At 42.7% G+C, this 25,050-nt stretch overlaps 1 protein-coding gene and 1 long non-coding RNA gene across 3 annotated transcripts in view; one reads left to right on the forward strand and one right to left on the reverse strand.

Moving 5' to 3' along the window:
• Nucleotides 1-25,050, forward strand: part of LOC138745087 (anoctamin-1-like) — a 243,741-nt gene that overhangs the window by 145,921 nt on the left and 72,770 nt on the right. The window contains exons 11-12 of the mRNA XM_069902195.1: nt 1,494-1,628; nt 5,735-5,895. Coding sequence (XP_069758296.1) covers nt 1,494-1,628; nt 5,735-5,895 — 296 coding nt within the window. The remainder of the gene's footprint in view (nt 1-1,493; nt 1,629-5,734; nt 5,896-25,050) is intronic.
• On the reverse strand, nt 1,953-9,289 carry LOC138745095 (uncharacterized). Of its 2 annotated transcripts, XR_011346016.1 has the most exons (4): nt 8,082-9,289; nt 7,675-7,863; nt 5,972-6,109; nt 1,953-2,177 (listed from the first exon to the last, which is right to left on the reverse strand). It is a non-coding gene; the product is annotated as an uncharacterized lncRNA (long non-coding RNA). The 2 variants fall into 2 exon arrangements; XR_011346019.1 differs by lacking the exon at nt 7,675-7,863.

Below are 25,050 nucleotides of genomic sequence, written 5' to 3' on the forward strand. Positions count from 1 at the left end.
TAAATGGTTTATCATCTACCTTGTCAAGGTAATACTCAGAAAGAGAGAATTTATACTCTTCTGACAATAAAACAAGTAACAAATAGCATGGGGATGGGTGGGAAATTCTTGCCTAAACCCAGGCAAATGCAAAGTGTAGTGCTGGTAACAATTAACCACTGCCTGTCTTTTCTCCCACTGAGTATTACCCTCGACTCTCTATAAAACTAAATTATTCTGCCTTTTAATTCTGTAGAGGACTGGAATCAATTTAAGTTTAGACCCTACAAGTTCAGGGTTCAGATGAAGTGTTTGACTTGAGTATGGGAAAGTAAATGAAGCATGTAAGGGGTCATCAGAATGAACCCATCTGGACCACCAGGGAAATTTGTTTTTAGATTTCACAGCCTGTGACAGGTTGATGATTGATGCAAATCAAAAAGTAACATATCTCATAATACCCACCGAAGGGGAACCTGTGCAACATTCATATTCAGCCCATCAGTCCAGTTTAGTTCATTATCGAGAAACCTTATACATTGTGAAGAAATGTAGCACATTGAATGTTTTCTCCATCTTTGCATGAGCAGAAATGGGAGGAAATCTGGCGCGGGGATGGTATGCACTGAGAGATCCGAAACTGGCATGTGGTGGGGTAGGGGGATCTGGAGTCCAGCAGTGGGAAGGTGGGTCTTTTGGAGATGGGCATTTGGGAGGGAGAGATCAGGCCAATAGTGGCAAGCAGCCAGAAGGAAAATGTCAGTGAGAGGGGAAGTTGCTGGTGGAAGAGATGCCCTTTGGGATAACATGCAAGATTTTTGGGTGCATAATGTCAGGGAAGAAAGAGTATTGTCAAATTGATTTTAATTTTAATTTAGAGTTACAGCATGGTAACAGGCCCTTCCAGCCCATGAGCCCATCCAAATACACCAATTTGATCAATTAACCTGCTAACCTTGTACGTCATTGGAATGTGGAGAGAACCCATGTGGACTCAGGGAGAACGTACAAACTCCTTACACACAGTACCAGATCCGATGTCTGGTCACTAGCGCAGTAACAGCGTAATGCTAACACTGCACTAAACATTAATTTTGAAATACACCATCCTATTACCCCATTTAACTGTATCAATGCTCAGAAATTCCAGTGCACCTGAACTCCAACAGCCCATTTTAACCATGTCTGATGACCTATTGCTACATTTTCATTTGAGCCTAGAGGATTCTGGATGTGCAGGCAGCATCTGTTCAAAGCTGATGCTTGTGGATCTTTGGAGCAATGTGGTGCACAGAGGGTACAAGATAAAGCCCAATTTACACCGAAGGGCAAAATCTGCCCCAAAGTCCCTGAGTCCACTCTTACTTTCAATCATGAAGTTGAATCCCCCTCCCCCCGCACCCCCCCTCACCCCTTAGGATGGCATATGATCACATTGTCATTAAACAATGATGTTTACGACCAAGATTTGAAACAGACAGCTGATTTTTTTTTCTCTCTCTCTCTACACACAGGAAGTACTTTGGTGAGAAGATTGCTCTTTACTTTGCCTGGCTTGGCGTGTACACTCAAATGCTGATTCCAGCTTCCACTATTGGGATCATAGTGTTCCTGTACGGATGTGTAACCGTTAATCAGAATATTCCCAGGTAAAGCCAGAACTATTTCTTCAAAAGGACCGGTCATTTATAATCCTTGCATGTAATTCAGTTACCTTTGGCTGGGGATTTGCAATCTCCATCCATTAAGATTTTGTTGAAAATCTTCCCAAAGAGGCTGTCAATATAAAATAAATAAACTATGGCCCTTCTGACGTATAAGGCAAATGCACACTTTAAAAAGAAATTCCATTCATTATTTTACCAGGTACTTCATTTAATACCAGTTGTTGGCAAAAGCCTGAACTGCAAGTCCAATGGTTGGATAACATTTCTCAGATGGCTCCTTCAAAGACCGATCAGAGACACCTGGGCTGAAAAACCATCTTTTAATAACTTTGAGTGGTGCCTTCTGATTACCAGAAGTAAAGATAATTCTTGAAAGAATGCCACTTTTTCCAAAAATGATCCACTGTGGTTCTTGGACTGCTTCAAGCATTTCTTGCAGTTGGTCTTTTTTAAACCTAGCAACTGAGAATCCATAAATGAAAAGCTGAAGATACTTGAAATCTGAAGCCAAAACAGAATGTTGGAAATATTCTGTGGAGAAAGAAATCATTGATGTTTCTGGTAAATGGCCTTTCATTGAACCAAAATATGCTACAGCACAGATTCATTGCTGTTTGGCCCCTCTAGTCTGTGCTGACCACCATCTACCTCGTCCCACTGACCTGCTCACATTCAATAACCCTCCAGTCCTCTCCAATTTATTCTTAAATCACATGATTAAGCCCACATCAGATGGCAGCTCTATCCACATTCTCTGAGTGAAGATCTTCCCCCTAATGCTCCCACTAAACCTCTCCCTCTTTATCTTAAAACTATGGCCTCTCATATTTATCTTCCCCAATCTGTGGAAAAAGCCTATTTGTGTCCATCTATACCTTTCATAATCTTGTAAACCTTGATTGATCTCCCCTCATTTTTCTTTGCTCCAAGGAATAAAGTTTAATCTTTCACTAACTCAAACCCTGAAGACCCAGCAATATTCTAGTAAATCTTCACTGCACTCTTTCAATCTTATTGATATCCTTTCTGTAGTTAGATACCCAGAACTGCACACAATATTCCAAATTTGGTCTCACCAATATCTTGAACAATTTAAACATAACATCCCAACTCCTATACCCAATACTTTGATTTATAAAGGCTAAGACACAAGAGCTTTCTTTACAACCCTGTCCACGTTCAGGGAACAGTGTATCTGTATTTCCAGATCTCTCTGCTCTTCTGCACTCCTCAATGCTCTATCATTTACTGTATATCTGTATATCTCCTACTGTGGTTTGCCCTTCCAAAATGCATCACCTCACACTTGTCTGCATTAAACTCCATCTGTTCCGTTCTGGCCCATTCTCCTAGCTGATCCAGATCCCTCTGCAAGCTTTGATAGCCCTCCTTGCTGTCCACAATGCCTCCTGCCTTTGTGTCATTAACAAACTTGCTGATCCAATTTACCATGTTATCATCCAGATCATTGATATAGACAACAAACAACAATGGTCCCAACACCGATCCCTGAGGCACACCATCATCATAACTTTTGATGTTAACTATATTTATCTCTCCATTGTGGTGCCTGAGAATCTCCTGAACTTTGTTTTCAATTTGAGAAACAAGTTCTTAAGACCATTTTTTCACATAACTTTAACAAGGAATTGGGTGTGAAGGTGTAGCAATGCATAAATTTTGAGTTTGTACATAATGTTTTCCCTTTACCTCTATTCTCTTTAATGGTCCCAATGGAAGTAGCGCAGAGTTATTTTAACACGAAACAGATGTTACCCAGAAAACTTCCCTTAACACTTTGGACTCTGGCCATTTTTAACCTTTCCTAATATATAATCCAGACTAGGTCCATGGGTAAACTACAGTATGAACACCATCTGAGCCAGCTGGTGGTTCAGAACAAAACCTGTCCTTGATGATGGGGCATGGAGTATTTGCACTTGTTGGTAGACCCTGAAAACCAGGACACAGAGTCCAAAGGGTTAAAGTAATAGACATATCAACCTGCTTTTGAGATGCAACAGAAACATTTTGAAAAATTATGTTCTCTGGAACCTTTTTATTTAGATGTCTTCCTGTTTTTTCTTATACTTGATGAAGGACCCAGACCATTAATTCCGATGGATGCTGCGTGACCTGCTGAGTTTTTGCAGCAGGTTGTGTATTGGACTCGATCCCAGCATCTACAGACTTTCTTGTTTAACTCACTTGAGCTACAGATGTAGGTAAGAGCTAGACAATAGCTCTTTGCTCCGCCCCAAAGCAACTTCCTGAGAGTTTCTTTTAAGGCAAAAAAAAGGGCCTCTCTGGTTCCACTCATTTTTACAGGGGATCACCCAAGAGTAACTACAATTGATTAGGAAAACTGAAACATTTTCTTTGGTTCAGATGAGGTTGTATGGGTGTGGCCTTGTCGATCTTTTATATTACCATGGAACCATAGAACACTACAACACAGAAAACAAGCCCTTTGGTCCTTCTAGTTTGTGCTGAACCGTTATTCTGCCTAGTCCCACTGACCTGCACCTAGTCCATATTCCTCCAGGCCCTTCCCGTCCATGTCTCTGTGGCAGCTCTTTCTATACTCCACCACTCACTGTGTGAAGAGGTTCCCCATAAACCTTTCCTCTTTCATCTTTAACCCACGTCCTCTGGTTTGTATCTCACCCACCCTCAGTGGAAAATGCCGACCAATATTCCAATTGCAGCCCCTACTTTATGGCTTTGATTTATAGTTTTGGATGGAAGCATGTAAAGATTATTTGCAGAAATGATTGTTTAATAAGCATCTCGAATTGTGTTTTCTCACGACTATGATTGCATTAAAAGAATTTGATTGGATGGAGTGTTGTTACAATTTTCAAATTGAGGTGTTACAAAAATAAGAATTACTTGCTGAAAGACATTTTAATTGCATTGTCAAAATGGTAGCAGCAAGTTGATATCAGGGTAATATGATCCAGTTTGAGTTCAGAAATAAGATGAAGGTTGCTCCATTACTCATTTTTAATTGTGCTTTATTCTGCATTTAGTGGAATGTCTCGTCATTTTGCACTCCATAATTTTAATTTATTGGAGGAAATTTGAAGCTTTTGGGTCAACTGATGATTCATTGCCAGTACTTGTGTATTAGAATTAGTGATGAATTGTGAATTACTGCAAAGAGGAATAGGCAATCCAATGTCAAAAGTATATTTTGACTAATTAAAATCTAGCCCACCCCCCAACAAAAATCTCTTGTTTATTTGGAGAGTTTGTGTTTCTTTAAATATCCAATAAATATCAAAATTCCACTTGTCTCATTAAAATTGTTGTAGGCTTACTGTTATGTTTGATATTTTGTTTCTTGTACAGTGTTCCTGCTGCAGAAGTATTAATACAAAACTCTCCACTAGCTCATTAAATCAGGGGCTATATTGGCAACCCTTCAAAAGATGTATGTGGGGATCAGTGGGTAGAGACTCCATCCTCCACCACGGTCATAGCTTTGCTCTGGTAATACACTCTTGGACACAGGAGCTTTCATGTTCAAATGTGAAGCTAATTTTAAAAGAGAAATGTCTAATAGGACCCACAGTGGTTATTTTTGGGCCTGAACTAATTGGCAGAGGCCACACTGCCATGTCCTGGCAAGGTCAGGGGGAAGTTTGGTTGAGGAGCATCATCTTTATTCTGCTGGGAATGGGAGGGTCAGGGAAGGTCCCATAAGACTGGATGAGATATGGTTGTCCATCCCACAGAGTAGATTGGCACCTGTCCTCTCCAGCATACCAGGGAGCCTCACCCAGTGTCGTAGCACCATGTCGTGTGCAGTTGTCTGCTCAAAGGTCTTGGCTACTGACTTCAACCTGTCAGTTCAATATTGCGGAAGCCTGCTGTTAAAAAATAGATGGCACTGGCACTGCAATCAACCTCTGGATACTCTACCTGGGCTCCTCTGGGGGGTATTTGCCCCACTCCTTGGTACATTCTGTCTGCTGGATCTCACAAACTACTTTTAATCATGATGAATATTTAAATGCTGTCTCATTCCTGACTGGCCCTTGACATGCTTCTCTCTCTCTCTCTCTCCCTCGCTGACCCCACAGCATGGAGATGTGTGACGACAGGGCCAATATCACCATGTGTCCTCTGTGCGACAAGACCTGCAGTTATTGGAAGCTGAGCAGTACCTGTGCCACTGCACGAGCAAGTCACTTGTTTGATAATCCAGCCACAGTTTTCTATTCCATTTTCATGGCTTTATGGGGTAAGCAATCTTTCCCAACCCACCTAAAAGCTGCTGTTCAAATTTTCAGTGCTAGCAAAGCTTCTGATAAAATTACCTATTTTCAAGTCAATGCTTGCTCACGTATTCCCACAGCTGAATGTCTTGTTGTCATGTACACAAGAACTATGCGCAGATGCAGTGAAAGTCTTGCTTGCTGCATCTTCCCAGGTACATAACAGCGGTTATACTGAAGCTGCAAAATAAGCCAAATGCAAATAGAACTCATTCAATTGTCAATGTAGATGTTTACACCATTTCTTCTGTATATTTAAGAAGTTTTGCATGAGGTGCAATAGAATTGGTGGCAAGAGAATTTAAAAAAAACTGGGTTCAGGTCTTGGAGAACAATTTATATACATTGATTTTTTTTTATTTACAACACAGTAGAAGTCGATTCCGACATTTAACCCGTGTCGCCCAATTACACTCAAATGAACCCTGTATATTTTGAAGGGTGGGAGGAAATTAAGCCCCCAGAGGAAACCTGCACAGACACAGGGAGAATCCTTACAGACAGCACTGGATTTGAACTAGTGTTGCTAACACGGTAATAGCACTGCACTAACCACTATGCTAACTGCGCGCTCTAAAATACAGCTTAGTAAGTTGTAAACATATGTTACAAGTTTGTATGTAGCTGGCATTTAAGGCTAAATATTTAAGGCTATGGGAAACTATCGCCTACGATATCCACTTTAGAGGAGTCAAAGTGCAAAGTGTTTGGTTGATAGGTCGACAATAATATCTGCGCTTCATTTGAATCACCTCTCAGCTTTCCTCTAATTCCCTCACCATAATCTTCCATTCCCTTCTCTCTTGTATGATGCTTTATTTTCCCGCAAATTAATTGTTGATTCATGGAAATTTACCATTGAGAAATCCATTCAGTACTTTTTATCAATTCTTTTCCAAAATAAAAAGCTTCCCAGCATTGTCTGTAGCCTGGTGGGTTACATCGCTCCCTGTCAATCATTTGTGGAATTAGTGCTATTTCACTTTCTGTGAAATTTGTATTGTTGAAACTCTGGCTTAAGAAGTTTCTCCAGAACTCTATTTGATTCTATATATGTCTTTTCTGCTGAAGTTGTCTTTTCCTGCAGCTTTGCTCCCTCTCACGGAGTATCTGTCAATACTTTAAATCTCTCTTTAAGGGCAACCATCAGGTTTTAAGTTTGAGAGAGACCCGGCATAATTACCATTTCATATCAGTTATAACTTGCAAGTTCTGTTATCAGAATAAATCTCATTTTTCCAGTGTTTCTCCTCAAACTCCACAGGCTGTGCCATTCAGCTTAATGTCATGTTCAAAACTAGTTCAGCTTATCTTTTCAATTCTCTCCCTGTTGAAATACACCCAAGTTTATATTATACTTTTGTTTCTGGTCTCGCTGGCCCACATCAAACTCTTATAGCAATTTGTAAATTAGTGCTCCAATTCTTTACCCTCCTGAAACGTGGTTGGATTCTTCTTCAAATAATTTGCAATCTCCTTTTAATTTTGGCAAAGTATAATCATGCTGTAACCTGGGTTGAAATGTCATGAGTGACCATGCCTGGTTTTTACCCCGCACCCCCCCCCCCCCCAGGTTTTTCCTCTGAAAATCTGGCGAATGAAGTCCACTCTGACCTGATTGGCAGAGCCTCCTGGTCATAAATACCAAGCCCCACACATAGAAGCTTGGTTGACTGTTGGCTAAGTCACACCCTAGGAATTAAATGGCTGCATTGTGGCATTCCCACAGCAGTTCGCAGAGCTACCTTGTAACTTGGGGCATCCAGATTAAATCCTGACAGTGTCTCCATTTCCATGCTTCGCTTGTGGGTCTATAGGTTTCCACTGAGTGTAATGATCTCTTTCCACATCTCGAAGGTGTCATTGGCTATGGTTAATGATGTCTTGCATCATGTACGTGCAGTTGATTGATCCAAGAGAGAATAGTTTGCAAGCTACAGGGAAATATAGAGGGGTGGATTGGTAATAAGACCAATGGGGCTGCTCTGTTGGAAGGTGACAAGAATCCAAGTCAAAAGGCCTAGTGTTATAAGTTGGCCAATCCATCAAACATTCAAAAACTATTAAATTAGTTATACATTTAAAGTTAAAAAATGAACACTAAAAAGACTTGAATATATTTAACTTAGTTAATACAAAAAAAGTGAATGACCTGAAACTTCATTTGTTCTTGATTGAAATGACTGGAATTCTTGAACCCACAAGGTTTAATCTGGTGACGGTTTCAGTTTGAAGTTAATACTCTATTCCTTGGATTCCATAAAGTCCAGAGTAGAACACATCAGGAATGATGGTGAGAATCTCCTGGCATCCTTCAGACCATTCTTGTACACTTAAAGGAATTCCAAATTTCCTCACTTCCTCCTGAAAGTGGTCTTGCAAGTGGATAAGGTGGTAACGATGTCATGTTTGTCTTCACTGGACTGGGCATGGAGTGTCAGAGTGAAAAACGTCACAGGGAAGCTATATTAAACTTTGGTCAGGCCACACTTGGAGCATTGTGTGCAAATCTGATTGCCCCTTGACAGGAAGAATGGGAGAGCTTTGGAAAAGGTAACAGACCAATTTATCAGGATGCTGTGACACAAAAAGTGCAGATGCTGGAATCCTGAGCTGGGGGGAGCTCAGCAGGTCAAGCAGAAGCTATGGGTAGTCATTGTTTCAGGTCAGGATCCTTTACCAAGGGTCTCAATAATGGGGAAAATGGCCAAATTTTGTACTAGTTGGTCTTTATCCCTCCAAATCAGTCCATGAAGTGCATCTCCAATCTCCTTCCTCTGCATTTCAAGGAATAGTTTTCAGACCTGATTAATCATCTCTCCTCTAGTCCTCCTATTAAGGATTTAGGGATATTGTCAGTGTGCAGGTCAGTGGGAATGGGCAGAAAAATAGTTCGGCACAAATGAGAAAGGCCAAAGGGTCGGTTTTTGTGCTGTCAAGTTCTGTGGTTCTATTGATCACTTTAATTCCTCACCTCTGGTTTTTGACCACTCTGAAATGCCAGTCTTGTCACTGTGTCCACTCAAAGAAGTAGTCTCATTAAATCTATTTTAAAATTGGATATTTGCAGAGTAGGGCAGCCTGAGTCCACAGTCAGATCAACCATGGATCAGATAGCCTACTCCTGCTCCTGCTCCTGCTCCTGCTCCTTGTGTTCTCATTAAGAGTGTAGGCATCTTGATCAATATTTGAAATTAGGCAGTTTAAACTGTTCTCTCACTTCAGCATCCTTAAGTTGTCCTGCAAAATTATTTCTTAAAGACCTTTTCCCTTCCAGGCCTTTGAATCGAATCCTTCACTCTTTTTATTGCTCATTAATGCTCCTTCTGTGTCCTGTGTCCTGTCAAGTTCACCGTTGAACCCTCTACTCAGCAGTCACAGATGCCCCGTTAGCCTCGCTGTTATTGGCTTGCACAGTCAGTGTGTCACAGAGGAAAAGTTTGAGCCAGGGGCAGTGAAGAAAAAAGAGCCAAATTGCATAATGTCAGATGCATCTCCTGCAAAATTGGGCCATTGGAATTTGACCATGATGCAGGGTAGATACTGGGAGACAGATAGATGTACAATGATACTGGTGTCACTGTTAAGAGCCCTTTGAACTCAGAGTTTGAATTTCAAAAGAGTTGCACTTCATATCAAATACATATTGAAATGAACATCAATCCTACTGACAACTGGAAAGCCAGCATTGTTGCCAAACCCTGTTAATGATGAGGGCAAATGGATGAAGAAATGAAAATGATATGGAATGAAAACATGTTCATTCCCACAAATCCACTGCTCCTTTGGATCAGGCACAGCTAATAAACACCAGTGTATTCACCCAGAAGAAATTGATTTCTTGTAAATACTCCATAATTCCCAAAGTAATTGGGAATATTTCCAGTATATTTTCGTGTTCCCCACATCACCTTGGCCCAATGCCCTGCTTAGATTCAGTTCATATTGCCTTTCATTTCTCCATAGTGTCATCTAAAATCAAGCAAGGTTCAAGGTTTATTTTATTGTCACGTAATAATGCATTAAAAATGTAAAAGACATGATAAACTTTAGCCTTTGTCTGATGTAAGGCAAAGAATCGTCATGAGCTTGGCATCCCTCATAGGAGAAAGAAGCAAAAGAGAGTCCTTTCAAAATCACAATATCCATGGATTTCCCTCCAACTCTCCCACAGTGAAACAGTGAATGGGTTAAATTTGGCCTGTTAGCCACTATACAGGTCATTATATTTTGTCTTATTACATGCGTTGGTGTATGGCAGAAATCAACTCTCCAACTTCAGGTGACTATAGAATTGCCTTCCAATGTATTAAAATTGTTCTTATTTATTGTTGTGACTTTTAAATAACACCAGAATTAGGTCATTCAGCCCATCGAGTTCCCCCCTTCAATTCATCACAGTAGATGAATCCTTTTCAACCCCATTCTCCTGTCTTCTCACTGTATCCCTTGATTCCCTTCTGAATCCAGAACCTATCGTAAATATACCTACTGACTTGGCCTGCACTGCCATCCACAGCAGTGGGTTCCACAAATTCACCACCATTCGGGCAAAGAAATGCCTTCTCATCTCGGTTCCAAAGGGACAGTTTTGTATTCTGAGGCAGTGTCCTCTGATCCTGAATCAAACGATTGTGAGGGGATGTCATGACAAACTCACTCTAAACCCACTGTGCTTTTACTTGCAAAATTCTTTATCATTGTGACCTAATGAATTGAATCATTTTGAAATTAAATGAATGTATGGGGAATGTTCATTTAATGGACCAGCAAAACAAAAGTAGTTTGTATTTTAATTAAAAACACATTGCTGGAGAAACTCAGCAGGTCATGCAACAATAGCAAAGATAAAGATGTACAGAACCAACGTTTCGGGCTTGAGCCTTTTATCAAGGTAGTAGAATGTGGGCAGGTGCGTGAATAAAATGGTAGGGGGAGGGGCAGAGGCCCTCAGGTAGGAGGTAATAGATGGAGAAGGGAGGGAGGGCAAAAAAGAAAATGGGGAGGAGGTGATACCTCTCTGAATGGAGAGAGGAGGAGGTGGAGAGCTGGAGGAAAGGAGTCGGAGGGATGAAGAAGGGAGGGAGAACAGGGAATAGGCTGACAAAAACTAGAGAAGTCTATGTTAACACCATCTGGTTAAAGGGGACTCCTACAGTTTACGGGTGGCCCTGGTTTGGCCGTACACGAGGCCATGGAGAGACATGTCAGCGCGGAATTGAAATGGTTGGCCACTGGGAGATCTCCATCACTTTTTAAAAAAGAATGTTGAGGGTTTTATCGTGATACGATGCAATATTTTAACAGCAGATATGTGCTAGAGCTAACTAGTGCAAATCTAGAGGGTTTTTTTTTTAAATATTTAGATATTTCTGGGTTCATCAACTAGAAAAAGTTTGGAGCTGAATTAATGCTATATTGTGCCATCAAGGTCAGAAACAAGGAGGACGTTTTGCGCCAATACTGTACTAAATTATCAGCAATAGACTGGAGTTCACCAAACCACATGATTGTTGGATTCCTGGTGAACCAATGCTTGTCTATCCTCCTAATGAGAAACCAATTATGGATGTTGTTTCCCTGAGAGTCTCTGGAGCAAAAGTAGAAGGTAATTCTGGATTCTAAACCAATATTGACCAGCTGCCACCTTCACATAAGTGAAAATTGAGATGCTGTTTGAAGTTTGCTGGTTCTCTCTGTGACTGTAGGTTTCCCTTGGGGGCTCTGGTCCCCTTTCACATCCCAACAGCATGCAGGTTGGTTGGTTACTTGGAAGTGGTAGACGTTTGAAGTGTGTAGGTGAGTGGCAGAACCTGGCATTAGGCAGCAGTGGGGAAAATGAGGGAAGTACAGGGAAAATAATATGCAGTTAGTGTAACTGAATATTTAATACTAAGCATAAACTTGGTATTATGGATTAACAAGATACTTTAAAAAGCAGAATTAATAAATTTTTGTTAATTGTTGACCATTTGACATTTCATGATAGGTTAAATACCTAGAGTTCAATGCAAGAAAACTAATTTTGTTTAATTCTTCAGATGAAGTGTCTCAGTGAAAAGCATTAACTGTTGACTAGGGTTTAAACTAAACTGACATGGGGATGAGAACCAGAGTGATGAGGTCGAGAATAGGGCAGTTGATATGCAAGAAGATGCAGTGTGTATTGAAACAGTGAGGAAGGAAAGACAGAGGAAAGAGCAAAGATACACTCAAATGGATGGGATGAGATGTGTTTATTTAGTGTAAAAAGCATTAGGAGGAGAGCAGATGAATTAGAGCATGGGTCAATATGTAGAACTGTAACGTTGTGGTCATTACAGAGACTTGGCTGACTTGTGGACAGGAATGTCTGCGGAACACCAGGCTTTAGATGTTTCAACAAGCCAGAGAGGGAGATAAAAGAGGTGGGGAAGTGGCATTGCTGATCAAGGATATGAACGCAGCTACAGGAAAGGGGGAAATAATGGAGGGATTGTCTACTGAGTCAGTGTGGGTGGAAATCAGGATTAGGGAAGAGCAATAATCCTGCTGGTTTGTATATTATTGATCTCCCTCCTGTCTCCCACACACCACCCCCCCCCCCCCCCCCCACCACCCTCAATAGTAACAGAGACATTGAGGAACAGAGTGAGGCAGATTCTAGAAAGGAGCCAAACTAATGTTATTTTTGTTAACCTTGTACAATGTTTTTTTATTTACACAAAGAGTGAAGGATACTTGGGATGCATTGCCAGGAGTGGTGGTGAAGGTTAGTACAACAGGGACATGCAGAAGACTCTTGGATAGGTACACAGATGTGAGAAAAAAAAAGGATTTTGGGTGTGAGATAGGGAAGGATTAGACTGTTGTAGAGTAGGTTTACATAGGTTGGCACAAAGTTGTGTGATGATGAGTCTGTACTGTGCTGTAATGTTCTAAAATATTACTAAAATTGAGAAAAAGGGTATTAGTCAGAATCAGAATTTATTGTAATGAACAAGTCATGAAATTCAGTGTTTTGCAGCTGTATCTTAGTGCAAACATTCAGATTATAACCATCCTACAACAATAAATATATTTAAAAAATGAAAATAGTCCACAAAAAGTAAGGCAGTGTCTTTGGTTCATTGATTATTCAGGAATCTGATGGCAGTGGGGAAGAAGCTGCCCTTGTGCCGCTGGATGCTTATCTTTAGGCTCCTGTACCTTTTCCCCGATGGGAGCAGAGTGAAGAGGACATGGATTGGGTGGTGGGGTCCTTGAGGATAGAGGCTGCTTTATTAAGACACCACCTCTTGTAGATGTCCTCGATGGAGTGAAGTCTGATGTCTGTGATGTCGCAGGCTGAATGAACAACCCTCTGGAGTTTATTCTTATCCTGAGAGTTGGCGCCTCCACACCAGGCAGTGATGCAACCAGCCAGAATGCTCTCTACGGTACACCTGTAGACGTTGACATGAGTCTTTGGTGATGTACCAAATCTCCTCAGATACTTCACAAAGTATAGTCGCTGATGAGCCTTCTTTTTGCATCAACATAGAGGCTCCAGGACAGATCCTCAGAGATTTTAGCATCCAGGATTTTGAAGTTCTTGACTCTCTCTACCACTGAGCCCTTGATGAGGACTGGGTCGTGTTCCCGACCACCTCCTGTCCACAATCACCTTGGTTTTCCTGATGTTGAGTGCAAGGTTGTTGGTGTGACACCATTCAAATAGCTCATCTATTTCCCTCCTGAATGCTTCCTCATTGCTGTTTGTGCTTCTACCAACAACTGTGGTGTCAACAGAAAATTTGTAGATAGCATTGGAATAGTGCCTGGCCACATAATCATGTGCGTATAATGAGTAGAGCAATGGACTAAGCACACATGCTAAGCATGCGCCTGTGTTGATAATCAGTGAGGAGGAGATGTTGTTTCCAATTCAGTCAGTATAGGAGTGAGGAAGCAGATTTGGTAGGTTTCAAAGCCAAGGACTTTGGACACAGTTTTGATGGGGAAGGAAGTGTGGGAAATGGTAATAGATGCACCCCACCCCCACACACACACACACACACACACACACACACACACACACACACACACACACAATGAACTGGTACATACAATGATCAAGGAAAAATCAGTACAATGCCCCACCACCCCTTGACTCAGTGCAGGCACGACTCTATGCTATAAGGGACACTAATTTAATACTCCCAACTCTTTTAACAGTGCGCATCTTGCCATCTTCATCTCCAGCGCCCTTCCACATTTCTAGGCCTGGAGTGAAGCAGGCTGGTCCCAAACCGGCAAAGAGAGAGAACAAAGAACACATGGTACCTTCATAGTGCTGGAGGGTCCAGGGTTAATCCAATTACAACAGTCAATAACCATATAACCATAGACAGCACAGAACAGGCCAGTTTGGCCCTAGTAGTCCATGCCGGAACAAATCCCCACCCTCTTAGTCCCACTGACCAGCACCTGGTCCATACCCCTCCAATCCTTTCCCCTCCATGTAATTATCCAGTCTTTCTTTAAATGTAAATAATGTTTCTGCTTCAACCACCTCCGCCGGAAGCTTATTCCACATCCCAACCACCCTTTGCGTGAAGAAATTTCCCCTCATAATTTTCCCCTTTCAATCTCAAACCATGGCCTCTAGTTTGAATATCCCCCTCTCTTAATTGAAAAAAACCTATTCACGTTGACTCTCTCTGTCCCTTTTAAAATCTTGAACACCTCCGTCAGATCCCCCCTCAATCTTCTACGCTCCAGAGAAAAAAGCCCCAAGCTGCTCAACCTTTCTCTGTAACTCCAACCCTGACATCCTGTCAACATTCTCGTGAACCTTCTCTGCACTCTCTCTATTTTGTTTATCTCCTTCCTATAATGTGGTGACCAAAACTGCACACAGTATTCCAAATTTGGCCTCACCAATGCTTTGTACAATTTCATCATAACATCCCAACTCTTGAATTCAATACTCCGGTTTATGAAGGCCAGCATTCCAAATGCCTTCTTCACCACACCATCTACCTGAGTATCAACTTTGAGGGTTCTATTTACCATAACTCCTAAATCCCTTTGTTGCTCTGCACTCCTCAGTTGTCTTCCATTCAATGTATATGACCTATTTAGATTTGCCTTTCCAAAATGCAACACTTCACACTTATCCGTATTAAATTCCATCAGCCATTTCTCAGCTCACTCCTCTAGCTTTCCTATATTTCTTTTTAAGCTACGGTAATCTTCCTCACTGTCCACAATACCACCAATCTTTGTATATCTGCAAACTTACTTATCCAATTCACCACCCCTTCTTCCAGATCGTTAATATATATAACAAACAATAGTGGACCCAGGACCGATCCCTGAGGAACTCCACTAGTCACCGGTCTCCAATTTGACAAACAATTTTCTACCACTACTCTCTGACACCTCCCATCCAACCATTGCTGAATCCATTTCACTACTTCCTTATTTATACCTAATGCCTCCACCTTTTTACCTAACCTCCTGTGGGGAACTTTGTCAAAAGCTTTACTAAAGTCTAAATAGACAACATCCACAGCCTTCCCTTCATCGATCTTTTTCATAACCCCCTCGAAAAACTCTAAGATTTGTCAAGCATGATCTACCCCTGACAAAACCATGCTGACTACTACCTATCAATCCACTATCTATGGTTTCTTGTCCATGTTATTTTAATCTTGAAGTATTAAAAGATGGAGATCTAACCTTCTCACTGTTTAACTGAATTGGATACTTCTCTTTGGGAAGGTGCATTCCACTGGTGTAATGCTGCAATGACCCATTTATTCTCTAAGCTTAACAAACACTGGAATGAAAATGTTCCCCATTCTCAGAAGTTGAACACAAAATATGAAATGTTCTGGACAGATTCTGGGAATGAAAGGGTTAATCATATAAGGAGCATTTGACAGCTTTTGGCCTGTACTTGTTGGAATTTAGGAGAATGAGGGAATCTCATTTAAACATTTTGAATGTTGAAAGACGAGGACAGAGTTGATGTAGAAAGGTTGTTTCCCATGGTGGGAGAGTCTAGGACAAGAGGGCACAACTTCAGGATTGAAGGACGTCCACTTAAAACAGAGATGAAGAGGAATTGGTGAATCTGTGGAATTTGTTGCCACAGGCAGTTGTGGAGGCCAGGTCATCGGGTGTAACTGAGACAGAGATTGACAGGTTCTTGATTAGCCAGGGCATCAAAGGTTATGGGGAGAAGGCTGAGCAGTGGGGGTGAGTGGGGAAATGGATCAGCTCATGATCAAATGACTCCATGGGCTGAATAGCCTTTTACTGCTCTGATGACTTGTGGTCTATGATATTTTCAAGCATATTTGGACACAGTGAATCAAGTTTTTTATTTTAAGGTTGGAACTTAACAGCAAGTGTGTTGCTGTTGTATCGTCGACCAGATGCTCGAGCTGAAAAATATTTTGTGCAGACATTCTTGTTGTGCTTGTTTTGCTCGTTGAGGCTAGCTTTTTCATTACTCCACGGACTCCCTCCATGCTCCCTTGTGCACTTACCCAACTATATGGCAAATGTTTATAGAGCATCTGTGTCTAAACATTTCTTGGTGGCAGTGGCAGTATCTCTTTCCACCCCATGGTGGATGGCACTCCTCGACTGATGCCTTTATTGAGCACTGGCTTGATGTGGGTTTCCTAAGTTATTTTGCTTTAAAAAGCAAATAAACTTCCCCTTAGATAAACTGCCTCAGGGGGGCTTGCCTCGGTGGAGGGCCCACTGTATTTGTGCATCACACCTGGTATCTAGTGTAGTACCCATGTTGTTAATTGAAACACCACTGCTTTTGACGGAGCAATGACATAACTGTGTGAGAAAAGGCAACCCCTGAAAGATTTAATATCAGCAGAATTGCCAGAAATTATCCTTTTCCTTCCCAACCATTTATTTTTCACGTCCTGTACCCGATTCTGTTCCATGCCTACCCTCTCCCACGTTCCCCAAGTGGATAAGCAAACAACTGATTTGAATCCTTTCCCAGGAGTCCTAAGGTTGATGGAATGGAGCATTGCTTCTCTCAAAAGGATATAAAAGATAATTTCTTCTCCCTTAACAATCTAACTGAGGCCGCAGAGTTCTGCAGGTACAGAGGCATACAGCATGGAAATGGGACTTTCAGCCCAATTGTCCGTGCATACCTGAGTTAATCCCATCTGCCTGTGTCTTGCCAGCATCCCTCATAACTTATCCTATCCACATACTCATCCAAATATCTTTTAGACATTATAACTTTACCTGCCTCCACCACTTCCTCTAGCAGCATGTTCTACTCACCATCTGTGTGTGACAGGTGCTCCTCTGGTCCCTTTTTAATCTTTCCCCTTGCATGTTAAACATTCCCTCTAGTTTTAGGCTCCCCTATCCTGGGAAAAAGGCTGACTGTTCACCTTAACAATGCCCCTCATGAGTTTGTATGTTACACTCTAGGGAATAAAGTCTCTGCCTCTCCTTACAAAACAATCCCAGTAAAATTCTTGCAAATATTTTCTGCACCTCTTCCAGCTTTTTACTTAGACATACAGGACGGTAACAGGTCATTTCAGCCAATGAGTCCATGCCGCCAAATTTACCTACAATCCTGGTATATTTTGAACAGTGGGAGTAAACCGGAGCACCTGAGGAAAACCCACACAAACATGGGGAGAATGTACAAATTCCTTACAGACAGCACGGGATTCGAACCCTGGTCCCAATCGCTGGCCTTGCACTAACCGCTACACTAACTCTGCTGCCACCGAATAACAATCTCTACTAAAGTAACATCTCTCCTAAAGCTTGGAGATGATTTTCTAGACTGGTTCAAGTTTATTTGTCATCAGATTGTATAAGTACAACATGGTGAAACAGCATTCTCTGGTCCACAGTTCAAATACACATATGGACAGAATTAGAAGAAACGGAAATTATTGTCATAAACGTGTCACGAATGTTGTTGTTTTCTGACAGCATTACAAGTGCAAACGTTGCTATAAATTACATTTCAAAGTAAATAAATTAGTGAGGTAGGATGAAGTTCATTGTCCATTCAAAAATCTGATGGTGGAGGGGAAGAACCTGGTTTTGTGTCACTGAGTGCTCATTTTCAGGCTCCTGTACCATCTCCCCAATGGTTGCAGTGTGAAGAAGGCATGGTCTGGGTGGTGGAGGTCCTTGAGGATAGAGGCTTGTTTGTTAAGACATTGCCTCTTGTAGATGTTCTCAAAGTGAAGGCTGATGCCCATGATGGCACTGTCTAAGTTTACAGCTCTCTGGAGTTTTTTTTCTCTTGTGTGTTGGTACCTCCATACAGATAGTGATGCAACTAGTCAGAATGCTCTCCACAGTACACCTGTAGAAATTTTTGAGTCTTTGGTGTCGTACCAAATCTCCTCAAACTCCTCACGAAGTATTGCCGCTGGTGAGCCTTCTTCATGTTTGCATTGACGTGAAGATCCCAGGATAGATCTTCACAGATGTTAACACCCAATAATTTGAAGTTCTTAATCCTTTCCACTGTTGACCCCTTGATGAAGACTGGTTTGTGTTCTCCTGATTTCCCCCTCCTGAAGTCCACAATGAACTTTTTAATTTTGGTAATGTTGAGTGCAAGGTTGTGGTTGTGACACCACTCACCGACTGTAAGGAGTTTGTACATTCTCCCCGTGTCTGTGTGGGTTTTTTATGGTTTCCTTCCACCATTCAAAAAAAATTATACCGGGGTATAGGTTAATCGGGTGCAAATTGGGAGGCATGATCTCGTGGGCCGAAATGGCCTGTTACAGTGCTGTATGTCTAAATTTAAATTTAACATTTAAATCTCTTTGTGCCAATGACTGTGTTGTCATCATCAGATTTGTAGATGCCATTTAAATTGTGCCTTACCTGTATCTATGGATGTAGAGTGAGTTGAGCAGTGGGCTAAGCACACATTTTTGAGGTGAGCCTGTGTGATTCTCAGTGAGGAGGAGATGTTGTTTCCAATATGTAATGACTGTGGTCTTCCGATGAGGAAGTCAAGGATCCAGTTGCAGAGGGTAAAGTTTTGGAGCTTGTTGACCAGTACTGAGGATTTGATGGTGTTGAAGGCCAAGCTGTAGTCAATGAAGAATAGCCTGATGTACGTGTTGCTGAGTGAAGAGCCATTGGTATTTCATCTGCTGTGGGGTAATTGTGGTGGTAGACCTTTAACAGGCCATTTTGGTCAAGATCTTTACTTGAGTGTGTGTTAATTCTGGCCATGATCAGCCTCTCAAAGTATTTCATCACAGTAGAAATTGGTGCTACTGGGCAATAGTTGTTGAGGCAACTCACTCTGCTCTTCTTGGCTATCTGTATGATTGATGCCATTTTGAAGCAGATGGGAACATCTGACTGCAGCAACAAGAGATTGAGAATGTCCATGAACTCTATGGCTAGTTGGTTGGCACAGATTTTCAATGCTCTGCCAGGTACACCATCAGGGATTGACACCTTGCAAGGGTTCACCCTTTTGAAAGATGTTCTGATGTTGGTTTCAGAGATAGATATCACAGGGTCCTCAGCTTCTGTGGGGATTCTCATTGGTACTGTTGAGTTCTCCTTTTCAAAGTGAGCATAAAAGTGTTTCGGTCATTGGGTAGTGAAGCATCACAGCCATTTATGGTGTTTGGCCTTGTAAGATGTCATGGCCTGCAATCCCTGCTGTAACCGGTGAGTATCTGACAGTCTCTAGCTTCCCTTGGATCGGCGTTTTGCTGCTCAGGCAAGTATAGTGATAAAATAAACATTATTAATAAAGAATGTCATCTCCTAGAATATTTTAGCGGTTTACCAGTCATTCAGCATTCTCACTGCCCATGGGAAGAAGCTGTTCCTCAGCCTGTTGGTTCTGGCTCTAACATAGTAAAATCCCCATTATCTGGCACCAACAAGGATTGTGGATGCTGGAAATGCAAATTTTCTAGTAGACTAAGACTCACTTTTACAAAACCTGACTAATACACTGTTTAAAAGAGCAGTGCAAAATGTAAAGTAATTTGAAAAAAAAAATCAGTGTTGTCCTTAATTATGTCTTTGGCTTGGCTTCGCGGACGAAGATTTATGGAGGGGGTAAAAAGTCCACGTCAGCTGCAGACTCGTTTGTGGCTGACAAGTCCGATGCGGGACAGGAAGACACGATTGCAGCGGTTGCAGGGGAAAATTGGTTGGTTGGGGATGGGTGTTGGGTTTTTCCTCCTTTGCCTTTTGTCAGTGAGGTAGGCTCTGCGGTCTTCTTCAAAGGAGGTTGCTGCCCGCCAAACTGTGAGGCGCCAAGATGCACGGTTTGAGGCGATATCAGCCCACTGGCGGTGGTCAATGTGGCAGGCACCAAGAGATTTCTTTAGGCAGTCCTTGTACCTTTTCTTTGGTGCACCTCTGTCACGGTGGCCAGTGGAGAGCTCGCCATATAACACGATCTTGGGAAGGCGATGGTCCTCCATTCTGGAGACGTGACCCACCCAGCGCAGCTGGATCTTCAGCAGCGTAGACTCGATGCTGTCGACCTCTGCCATCTCGAGTACTTCGACGTTAGGGATGTAAGCGCTCCAATGGATGTTGAGGATGGAGCGGAGACAACGCTGGTGGAAGCGTTCTAGGAGCCGTAGGTGGTGCCGGTAGAGGACCCATGATTCGGAGCCGAACAGGAGTGTGGGTATGACAACGGCTCTGTATACGCTTATCTTTGTGAGGTTTTTCAGTTGGTTGTTTTTCCAGACTCTTTTGTGTAGTCTTCCAAAGGCGCTATTTGCCTTGGCGAGTCTGTTGTCTATCTCATTGTCGATCCTTGCATCTGATGAAATGGTGCAGCCGAGATAGGTAAACTGGTTGACCGTTTTGAGTTTTGTGTGCCCGATGGAGATGTGGGGGGGCTGGTAATCATGGTGGGGAGCTGGCTGATGGAGGACCTCAGTTTTCTTCAGGCTGACTTCCAGGCCAAACATTTTGGCAGTTTCCGCAAAGCAGGACGTCAAGCGCTGAAGAGCTGGCTCTGAATGGGCAACTAAAGCGGCATCGTCTGCAAAGAGTAGTTCACGGACAAGTTTCTCTTGTGTCTTGGTGTGAGCTTGCAGGCGCCTCAGATTGAAGAGACTGCCATCCTTGCGGTACCGGATGTAAACAGCGTCTTCATTGTTGGGGTCTTTCATGGCTTGGTTCAGCATCATGCTGAAGAAGATTGAAAAGAGGGTTGGTGCCAGAACACAGCCTTGCTTCACGCCATTGTTAATGGAGAAGGGTTCAGAGAGCTCATTGCTGTATCTGACCCGACCTTGTTGGTTTTCGTGCAGTTGGATAATCATGTTGTGGAACTTTGGGGGACATCCGATGCGCTCTAGTATTTGCCAAAGCCCTTTCCTGCTCACGGTGTCGAAGGCTTTGGTGAGGTCAACAAAGGTGATGTAGAGTCCTTTGTTTTGTTCTCTGCATTTTTCTTGGAGCTGTCTGAGGGCAAAGACCATGTCAGTAGTTCCTCTGTTTGCACGAAAGCCGCACTGTGATTCTGGGAGAATATTCTCGGCGACACTAGGTATTATTCTATTTAGTAGAATCCTAGCGAAGATTTTGCCTGCAATGGAGAGCAACGTGATTCCCCTGTAGTTTGAGCAGTCTGATTTCTCGCCTTTGTTTTTGTACAGGGTGATGATGGTGGCATCACGAAGATCCTGAGGCAGTTTACCTTGGTCCCAACAAAGCTTGAAAAACTCATGCAGTTTGGCATGCAGAGTTTTGCCGCCAGCCTTCCAGACTTCTGGGGGGATTCCATCCATACCTGCTGCTTTGCCACTTTTCAGTTGTTCGATTGCCTTATATGTCTCATCCAGGGTGGGAACCTCATCCAGCTCTAGCCTTAGGGGCTGTTGAGGGAGCTGGAGCAGGGCGGAATCTTGGACTGAGCGGTTGGCACTGAAAAGAGATTGGAAGTGTTCTGACCATCGGTTGAGGATGGAGATCTTGTCGCTGAGGAGGACTTTGCCATCTGAGCTGCGCAGCGGGCTTTGGACTTGGGGTGAGGGGCCGTACACAGCCTTTAGAGCCTCGTAGAAACCCCTGAAGTCGCCAATGTCCGCGCTGAGCTGGGTTCGTTTGGCGAGGCTAGTCCACCACTCATTTTGGATCTCCCGGAGTTTGCGCTGAAGATGGCTGCATGCGCGACGGAAGGCTTGTTTCTTCTCTGTAAAGTTCACTTTAATCACAATACAAAATTTAAATTTGAACACCAGCCACTGGTACTGTAAGCGTTACACTAGCCAGTGCACTAACTGTCTTGCCATCATAATTAGCCCCCCTCACCCAAGTTTACAGGCTAAGCCTGACTAATATACCTAATACTAATGAAGATATAGACTCTTACCAGGCAGGGATAGGGAGACACTTTGGGAGAGTCATCCAAGCGGAATCGACCGACTCTTCATCCTGGTGTCCTGGTCAGGACCTCGGGGCAACCTGACTCACTTCCACTCCAATTCCCAGTCCGACCCTCAGCACACCTTCCTTTAAATTCCAACCCCGCTTACTGGCACTGTAACTTTGTGGTGCTAACCATGACGCTAACTGTACCATCGTCATTATTAACCCCCTCACCTTCCCCCAAATTTACAGATCATCATGGTCCATCCCTTCACAAGCGAAGATGAACACGGTGCCTTGTAGCTCTTCTGTCCTCACAGAACTTTTGTTCTGTTTTCCATGGAGCTTTAGGCACCGTGTGTCAAGGCAAGGACTTGGAGTTGAGTACGGATAAAGCCTTAATAACATACTCAATAATACAGGTACTCCCGACTTGCAACCTATGCAACAAACGTCCATCCACACGTACAATTGAATTTTTTTTGAAAAATATACACAGTTTATGTTGTATTTGACAAACTATAACAGCCATACAGGGCATGCAAGAGCCAAAATGTGTGTACCTGTTAGTCAGTGTCCCGGGGTCTGCAGGCTGGATGGGGCCTGTGCACGTGTGTGAGTCTTCGGTTGGCGCATGCATGGTTCACTTACTGGAGTTCAGTAGGCGAATGCGTGAGAGTTAAGGATGCGAATTCAATATCGTCAGGGCGCTTAACTCTTGCACATGCACCAATCAAACTCCAAAACGTAAACCTACCGTGCATGCGCACAGGAATCAAGCCTACGGACCCCGGGATGCTGATTGACAAGGTTAGTTTGGACCAGAATGTGGAAAGATTCGTCAAGGTTGATCGACAAATTCAGGAAGCTTTCAGTTGTTATCGTCAAATCTATGATGAAAAAAAGATTTGATTCAAAAGTTTGCTTTAAGACTTCGGTTCTCCACACGTGTGGGGACAATTCCGACTTGTGTCCATTCTGAGAGGCGACCGATCCTTTGGTGCCGATTACAGTCATAAGTCAGGGACTACCTGTATACTAATAAAAACTCTTACCAGGCAAGGATAAGGAAACTTTGGGACAGCTGCCCCAGCATTGACAGGCTCTTCATCCTGGCTGCTGCCACTTTACTCAAACAACTTTATTCAAAGAGCTGCTGAGGACAGAGCACTCTGCTGGCTGAATATTTGACCCAAGGGGTTGTATGTTCCTTTAGCAAATACTGTATTTACTTTTACAGTTTTAAACGTATTCATACTTTTATTTAAAGCTTTATTCTTATTTTTTTTCTAAAAATCTATTTATTTATTTGCTTGTTGTTTCAGTTTCCGGTTGTTTGAATGCCACATAATGGGGATTTTACCATACTTTACCAATGAGGGTAGCTGGAAGATGCTGTGTGCCGGGTGGTAGGGGTGTCCACTGATTTTGGATCCTCTTTAAACAACGATCCCAGTAAATCATACTGACTGAGTGGGGAGGGGAACTTTAGTGATCCTCTCTTCTGCTTTTATGGTCCTGTGGATTGACCTCTGGTCCAATAGTCTACAGCAACCATACCACACTATGATGCAGCTGGCCAGGGCACTCTCATTAGAGCTCCTGTAGAAAGGTGATCGAATTGTGGCCAGTAGCCTTGCCCAACTCGACCTTCTGAGGAAGTGCAGCCACCATTGCAAGTTCCTGCATGTGTGTCCAGGATAGGTCACTCTCAAGTGGATTCTGACAAACTTGGTGATCTCTACTCTCTCCACTACCAAGCTATTAATGTGTACTCCAATGTGGTCTCACCAACCACTTGAACATTGTTGATAGCTTTTCCATCATTAACGCCAGTTAAAAATAACAAAGCTCTTTGTAAACCCTGCCATTTCTCTGCGCTAATTCTGAAGGGCACCACTTGAGGAAGGTTTCATCCTCTAATAGGTGGTGTAATAGCACCAAGGGTCGCCTTGCCGTTTGGTTGTTCCATACACAGGCTTGTGCACAACTCGTTATTCCTTCGGCAGGAAGACAAACTCTTTGTTTGCCTTTACAGGAGGGACAAGTTGATGTTTGTCATGTTATTTACATTTTTGGACTATTACATGACAGTAAAAGGAACCTTAACCTTGTCTCATGATGGAATTGGCTTGTGCCAGCAATATAATTATAAATGAAGCCAAATGTGTAATGTGATACCATTTGAAGTATCACTCTGAGAGGTGGAAAGTTAAAGACTGATTGCACCTGCACCACCATTAGCAGTTGGTCCTTTCCAGCTTGAGTGGAGTAGAAACAGCAGCAAGAGAACTGGCTCAAGTGGGCTCACAGTGAAAGTGTTCACACGTTGAATAGACTTGTGTAATACATTCTCCTCCTGGTGGCTGACCTTGTTGAGTTGCAAAGGTCAGCTTGTCTGGCTGCATACAACGGAAGTTGAAAGTGATCTCGGAGTTGCACAAACAGGTGCAGCACACGCGTAGGTGACCAATTTTATTTCTGGTCTTTCTTTGTTCATAGCTTAGTTTCACATTTGGAGTGTTTCCATGATGGAACAAGGACAAATGTGGTATCAAGACTTCAATCACCCAATCTGTCTGTGTGGAGTTTGCACGTTCTCTCCGTAATCACAAGGGTTTTCTCTGGTGTCCTCCCACTTCTCAAATGCATGCAGTTTTGGCAGGTTAATAGGCCACTAAGTTGTCATTACTGTGTATGGAAACAGATGAGAATATTAGAGGGAATAGGCTCCCAGGATTCAAGTTAACGTAGAG

Source organism: Narcine bancroftii, chromosome 1 (genome assembly GCF_036971445.1).
Source record: "Narcine bancroftii isolate sNarBan1 chromosome 1, sNarBan1.hap1, whole genome shotgun sequence".
Lineage (NCBI taxonomy): Eukaryota > Metazoa > Chordata > Chondrichthyes > Torpediniformes > Narcinidae > Narcine > Narcine bancroftii.